The sequence below is a fragment of the Crassostrea angulata genome, chromosome 3 (assembly GCF_025612915.1).
Source record: "Crassostrea angulata isolate pt1a10 chromosome 3, ASM2561291v2, whole genome shotgun sequence".
Classification (NCBI taxonomy): Eukaryota; Metazoa; Mollusca; class Bivalvia; order Ostreida; family Ostreidae; genus Magallana; species Magallana angulata.
The window spans coordinates 6,107,108-6,114,915 of NC_069113.1; the positions used below are offsets into that span (position 1 = coordinate 6,107,108).

The 7,808-nt window shown below is 31.5% G+C and overlaps 1 protein-coding gene across 1 annotated transcript; it reads right to left on the reverse strand.

Annotated features, from left to right (window-relative positions):
- Nucleotides 1–43: 43 nt before the first annotated feature.
- LOC128178297 (coiled-coil domain-containing protein 167-like) lies at nucleotides 44–7,086 on the reverse strand. Its single transcript, XM_052845401.1, has 4 exons — nucleotides 6,951–7,086; nucleotides 2,907–3,001; nucleotides 1,417–1,469; nucleotides 44–1,325 (listed from the first exon to the last, which is right to left on the reverse strand). Exons 1-4 carry the CDS (start codon nucleotides 6,972–6,974, stop codon nucleotides 1,219–1,221), a joined length of 279 nt encoding a protein of 92 aa, XP_052701361.1. The 5' UTR covers nucleotides 6,975–7,086; the 3' UTR covers nucleotides 44–1,218.
- Between the last annotated feature and the right edge of the window lie 722 nt (nucleotides 7,087–7,808).

Genomic DNA, 7,808 nt, shown 5'->3' on the forward strand with positions numbered 1-7,808 from the left:
TTAATAATATTATAATGAAAAAATTACTAAATTAATAAATAAATAGATTGTTGTAAACATTTTATTTCATTGTTTCAATGAAATATATTGCATTATGTTTAGGCTACGTGTTGAATAAATAACATTTAACTCTATACAATTATGATGGATCTCATGACATACTTAAGAATCCACTGTGGTGACTATTGTATGTAGTTGTCATACAATAACGAGAGCTTCAATTATCACAATTTAAATTGTGACTTGGTCAATCAAGTAAATAACATCACTTATAAACATGTAAACAAGTGATTATTTTTATAGACAGACTGATAAATAGAGAGTTAAATAAGAGGTTGACTGTGTTTCAACATGTCCTCTGATGTGGTTATAAAATATGGTATTTCAAAACAAACAATTGCTCACTATCGTTTCAGACCCGTTTCATACATAACAAGAGAAAAGCTGTCAATGTGACGGCAAACCAGGTTTCCTTTTGTGTGAAAAGTATCCATAACCTATTTGTCAACCCTGAATTGATGAACCTTATCAATCTCGAGAAGTACTCAGACCCCTATGTGCAATAATTTTGTCAAATTTTTTTCCCCATAAATTATTAGAAATCAAAATCCTAGCAATATGCATACCTCTGATATATGTACAATTGATCTGCAAAAGAACAACTTCCTATCTTGTAAACTGTAGGAGGAGTTATCCATACAATAGGGGTACCCTATATACAATATTTTGCCAAAAAATGACTAGGTAAGTTCAACAGCTAGTATTTTTTTTTAAATTATCAGAAATCAAAATCCTAGCAATATGCACCTCTAATACATGTACAATTGATCTGCAAAAGAACAACTTCCTATCTTAAAAACTGCAGGAGTTATCCGTAATATAAGCCATTTTCCCCATTTCAATAACTGGATTTTTCCTTTGGAAAACCCCGTTAAAAATGACAATCCCTGAACGTTTTCAAAGTATAACCACAATTTTTCCTATCAAAGTTAAGCTAAGGATAAATAAAGCAAAGATATACAGTATACCCTATGCATCATCAAAGCCATATATGATATAGTACATGAACTGTTTAAATAAAAAATTGTGTTTCGTAAATAAAGAAAAGACAGTTTCTGAATTTCTTATTCTTTATATAGACATATGTAAAAAGCATGACAATAAAATGACTGTTTGATGTAAGAATATTATCGCATATTAATCTAATATAAAAGACAGTCAAGTTCCCCACAGCCAGCTATAAAGTAAATACATCATTCCAACCAAACACACAGACATTAGCATTGTTTTCCTGTTCTCTTTTCGAAGTTCCTTCAAGTTACTCTCTGCAATAAGAAAGATAGAATTTCATTGATTCATTGGTCTTTTTACTATATTTACAGGCATATAGTTTTAAATTGTACAACAGGCAATTACCATATGCTGTAAGCTTCTTTTTAATCTGTTTTTCCTCTTCATGTAAACTCTGTCTGAAATTTTCAATAAATTGTGTCAGCATCAATAATTTTACATGTGGCTTATGTAATTGTCTCATGTATGACTTGCATCAATACAAATTATTAATTTGCTGTACCGGATTTAGTTTAATGATCATTTTTGAATGAGGCAAATTAATTGTAATTAATGTATTACAAAGAACTGAATGGATAATAGTTATTCAATTATGAGTAAACACTTAGAAAAACACTTATTCAAGGTCTTCAAGGTTATTGTTCAGTTATTGCTGGTTCAGTCAAAAACTTGTAGCATTTCCCTGAGTCAAAGCGCATAAAAATTTATTTTTAAAAATCCATACATTGAAAAACAAAAAAATTACTTACAATTTTTAATTATCAAAATAAAAAAATTTACATGTATTTAAAATAAAAATAGAAAATGACAAGGATGATATTCCAGAGATGTCTTCTAGCTGTGACATCCCTACCAATTGCCTGTATATTGCTGATGTAGTTTTTTTTATAGTGGGACAAACATTCAACTATTTTCAGAGTTCCTGTGCTGATCAAGCCATGTAACTGATCGTGTTGGAAATATTTATTGTGAATGGTGATGTCGTGGTGTATGCACCACTCTATAGATTCCTTATTTCATGCATTAGTACTAAATTCTGCAAACATGCTGTTTTGTATCAAATCATGGGAACATCAAATTGCTAGTGGTGAACTACCAGTATTTCCATAAAATTCTTTATAAACATTTTTTTTGTATGTAGGGGAAATTTTCACTTGCATAATGGGATGGGGGGGGGGGGGATAGAGATTGTTTCATACCAGTACAATGTATTTTAAAACTATACTTTCGATTTTACTATTACATTAGCAATTAGCAGTTGGCTTCAGTCACCATGACCTTCCATTAGAATATCTAGCTGCTGTTAATAAGGATGTATGCAAATGAGAGAAAGAGAGAGAAGAATTTAAGTTTGAGTTCAATAAGAGATCCTTCTAGTTCAGGCATTTTCATATACCACTTCCCTGTATGGGATGTGTTTAGATCAAAATATTGGAATGTTAAGGATCTAAGCCTAATTGTTAAAGATAGAAAGAGAACCTTAAGAACAACAATATGCTTTGTAGTAAGTAATCTGTGACCAGAGAGAGAGGCTGACATCCTAAAGTCAATAATAAGACAATGAGGATAGACATCGTAAATCCATTACACTGTTTTATACATGTATTAAAATTGTGTTGAGGTTAATGTTTTTATGGATTTTTTGAATTTATCATGGCAAAAACAAATGTTGGATGTTTGAGCTTTTCAAAACTTATACATGTATCAACAAATGAAAATTAAGAACTATGCCAGAACAGTGACATAAGACGTGATTTTGAGCCAAATCAGTATATAATATACATGTACATGTACCGGTATATATTATATACAGTAAAAATTTGTACTTGTCTTACCGCTCAGCCTCTTGAAGCTCTTTTAGTCGGAGGGTATCATCAATGACTTGTAATCGGGAATCACAGTCTCTGATTTTTGTCTCTAAATCTTCAATCTGTGTCAATTATAAAACGCTGTATGAGTCAGGTGTTAAATCGATCACAGTCAATCTTTATTATGAGTCTAAAAGTATATAAAGAAGTCTAAACAATATAATGTAATTCAATTTTGTAAACCAACTTTTAAATGCTATATCTTATATTTTGGATATTTATTTCATATTCATAATTATATATACTGTAATTGAAACCAATTACTACTATGACATTTTCTGTACCCACTGGAGTGTGAAAGAGTTTTGCTGTTTCATGACTCCAAAAATAAATGGCCAATGTCACAGAAATAAATACTTTATTTCAGGTTTTCCCAATGACAATGCATATATGTATAATTTACTGGTACTCGTAAAACGTTTGTTTCTAAAATAGAAAAACAATAGAGATTGAATTAGCTACAATGACAACACCTTCTACAAATGTTTTATTCTGACAAAAACAAAACACCCCCTCCCCCCAACTAAAATTTGGTAAGGACGTTATTGAGGGCATTGTAATCCCGCTCTCCATGTCACCAGTGTGATTTTCTGAAAAATAATTTAATATTTCTCTCTAAAACTGATGAATTTGCTTCCCCAGTGTTTTCAAGGTTTTTGATAAAAAAATCGTGTTGTTGATAATTCTATTAAATTATTTGATATATATAAATTTCATTTTATTAAGTTTGGATAAATATAAAAGATTATGTAATAGGTTGAATTGATGTTCACAACATTAACTTGACGTAAAAAACAAGATTTCCTCTTGTCAATAGGAAAACAAGCAGTGACAGCACCAGATTAAGGACACTTAGCTCACACTGTAAGATCAATGATCTGATGACCCAGCTTAGTAAGTATCAATTAACTCCATGTGACCCGGCTCTGTAGATCATAAGATGCTAATGCAGTATTCATAACAACAAGGGCAGTTATAGACCTCACTTGGACATGTTTAGAAGAAATTCAACTTGCACATTATTAAGAAATTTAGTATGTTTTCCAAATAAAATATACAGTCAACCTGCAATGGTCATATTCTCAATATATCATATGTACACACACTCTGGTATACAATACATTTAATATATTTACATCCCTTTAATATTTTCTTAACTATTGATCCAAAGGTAGAGGTGAATATAGACTTTGGTGCTACATTTGGGCTATGAAGGAAGCTAGCACTGCAGAAAAAATACATAACCTGTTTTAGCAGAGGTTTGGGGGGTTAGCGTAGTACACCTTTAACTTAAATTTTCCTCTTCATTTTCACTTCAATTTTACGCTTGGTCTCAAAAAGTAAGGGGGGGGGGGGGGGGCAACTCCTTGGTAATTCACTTTTATATATGTAAATTTAAGAAAAATCTTTGCTGTGACAAAAAGTGGGTCCCCCCTGGTCCTCCCTGATGCTACATGCCTGATACATATCAAGGTTCTCATGGTGTTAACTACAGTTTACATAGAAGTCTAATTAAAGTCAGCCCGGTCAAGTTTGTGGAGTTTTCAATTATAGCTACTTGAGTTAAAGTTGACATTTTAGTTCTAAACAATGCATCTAATAAAGTTTTTGAAAATTAGAAGAATGAGTATATTCTTACGTCGACAACTGTATATTCTGTCCCAAGATATCCCAAGATATCCTTGATTCACACTTTGCTTAATTACTCGATAATTGTAAATACCTCAGGGTGCAAAGTATGAAAAAATTAAAAGATTTCTCCTTTGAAACGCCCTCTCTAGATTATCAGGTTTCAATACAAAGCTGGAAAATGTGATGTTGTATTGCAACAGACCCGGATGATAACGATGAAAAATTGTAAATTGAGAAATATGTTATAAATCTCTATAAGAAATGTATTTTCGTTCCTCTGAATTTTAATGAGTGAAAATAATAAAGTATGAATGAAATTATCTTGAATATTTTTCCTTTCATCTATTTCAATTGCACTTCTTTCATGGGTATGTGTATTTTTGTTAAAAATAGTCCAAATATGCTGCATAAATATCTTAAGACAGACTATTGGTCATACTTTGGATTGTGTAGATTTCTGTGTAATCGTGCATGCATGAATAACAATAAATTTTCATGTGAAATAGTGGGAAAAACATTGATGGACATATTTATTGCTATTAATAAAAGACCGTATCACAATTTACAAGCATCATCTTATGAGGTACTTCACTACACAGAGACCAATAATTTTTAAGACACTAATTCACAAGATGGCGATTTAAATGGTTTAAAAATTTGTTAAATTGTTTGTACCAATCGATTTTGCTGAATATTGTTATAGTTCAGTGGTTTAACTATCAGGCTTGTAAACACAAGATCCTGAGTTTAAATCCACCTGGTGAGTTTGTTCACATTTACAGAATCAATTTTTGAAAATCATAATAATCATAATCATAAACCCGGGCCCCCTGAATCTCTAGACAGGTGCTCTACCAACTGAGCTATCTGGCGCCGGTATTCAAACCGGTCTGACCGTCACACAATGCATAGTGAGCAACCTTATTAATCAATTTGTCCAGGGACTAATATACAAGTTTCTCCTTCTTCTTAAAACTTTGTTTATTAATATTTAACTCAATAAATCTCATCATTTATTCAAATAATTACAATGTATCATTAATGCTTACATCATTTATTGGTGTCTTAATGCTACAGTCGTTTGACCAGTTCCGAATAGGGTACAGATATGGAGGTGTTGTAAATGTTCCTGGGTGTTATTTTTAGATCTGATTTTTTGGCCGATATACACCATATCCCTGCTGATATAAATGCAATATTACTGCATTTAATTTTTTTAAAATAAAATTTTATTCTAACAAATTACGTGGGAAGCCATTTTACCAGTTGTGAATAAGCCGATGGGTTCCGAATAACATAACTGTTCCTATACATATGGAATGCAGATAAAAAAGTTTCGGCCCTAAAACTATTGATTGAACCTGTTGAATAACAGGTTTAATGCAAACATCTCAGTTATTTGTATTTTCTTAACAATATAGTTTGATTTGCACTGAAATGACAGACAAAATCACCGTAACAATAATTTAGCCTGGTTTCTAACATCTTGTCGCAATACAGTCGCAGCACCTCCACTTATCATTATTGTGGTAGAATATGATTTATCTAAGACGGAGAAAGACATTTAATGAATTCCAGAAGTATTTGTTTTAATCAATCCCTTCATTATATCCTAAAACAGGGGGAAACAAATTGGGTATTCGGAACTCATAAAATGACGCTCAATAAAATTCTGCTTCCACTTGCGTTTTTATTTAATTTTTTATCCTGTTTGCTTTTGGGTATGTTAGAATACATACTAAACCTACATTTAAAAAAAGAAATCTTGTTACAAGTGAAAATTTAAGGCACCGACAGACGATTTTATGTGCATATTAGCATTGCAATGACCTGGATTTATTACAAAGCGAAAGTAGGTCGAATAATCTAAGACCGATATCAAATACATGTATGACCGCAAAAAATGAAACTACAGCAGAATTCAAACAAGCATTAATACGTGTTTATATTAAAGGTATTGATTTTTTCCTCCATGATTTATTTCATTAATTTTTTGCTATTTAACTTCTGAACTATTCGGAACTGGTCAAAATTCGGAACTGGTCAAACGACTGTATATACTTTTGACATTGTGGATTGTTAATTATTTTCAGTTTTGAACTTGGTTTAAGTTGTGTAGAAAGTAGTGACTGGGTTCTAACCATGCACATAAAAGATACCCAAAATACAAATAAATATTTAAGGGGTACTTGGTTTTGTATGCCAGATAACACCAACAGACCAAAGCACATGCAATATCCAGACGAGCTGGTTTACCGTGTCTAGATGTATCTGTTCGACCAAAATTACTTTTGATTTGCACTTTTATAACAAATGAACGTTGATTATTTGTGTGACACATGTCAAACCTCATACATTTGTTAAATTATAGAGTTTTACCTGTGTTACAATGGTCTGCACCATTTCACTATGTGTCAGTCAACGTGGATTTGTTTACTTCCGGAAAGAAACTGCAACGCCAACCGTACGTGGATGGATTCGATCTACCTTCCACTGCTGTGTCAAATACGTGTAAAAGACACCTGTGAAACTGGACAGATAGAGACAGGTGTCTTACCACTGAACTATTTTGAAAATTTTAGTTCAGTGCAATGGGTTGAGATATGTTTACGAAAGAAACAAAATTCAATCTTTAAAAAAATCATCTAATAGTGTATATATCAGCAATATATCATCCAATATTTTTTATTAGATACAAGTCGATAGAAAATTAAGCTATTTAAGTCATAGGTATAAATAATTCATTTCTTGGGGGAGGGGAGGGGGAGGGGTGTATGCAAGTTAAATATATCAGGTTGACTACAAAATAGAAATCTTAGTTTTGCATGCAATAATTGATTTAATAAACTTCATTTTAAAACCGTAACGGTTACATCTTTAAAATTGTATTTTTCAACCAAACTGCATGCATAATTTCACTATCTTATTCAGTCATCTTTAGAATAGAGACACATACCATTCAGGAGTATTAAAGCAACCAATAAACATTTTTTACCTCTATCAAATATTTTTAATGTTAATATTATAAACATTTTTTACCTCTAATATTTTTGCTTTTGATATTCTTTGCAAGAACCCAACCTGCTTTTTTATCTAATCAACATTAGTCTTTCCATTTAATTTATTGTCTTATTAAGGTCAGACGACACGTTCCTCAATTTTATATAACTTTTTCCAGGAATTTGTTGATGGTTTACTACTATTTTGACAAGCTTTCTTGCAAAAAATTAGGGTACC

What these genes read in the sequence shown, in the direction of transcription:
- LOC128178297 (XM_052845401.1), bottom strand. Translation starts at nt 6,974, where the DNA reads ATGGTGCAGACCATTGTAACACAG. An exon ending in GAGCTTCAAGAGGCTGAGCG is followed by an intron (nt 1,470 to 2,906) that starts GTAAGACAAGTA and finishes TGAAAATTTCAG; the next exon opens with ACAGAGTTTACATGAAGAGG. An exon ending in AAAGAAGCTTACAGCATATG is followed by an intron (nt 1,326 to 1,416) that starts GTAATTGCCTGT and finishes TTCTTATTGCAG; the next exon opens with AGAGTAACTTGAAGGAACTT.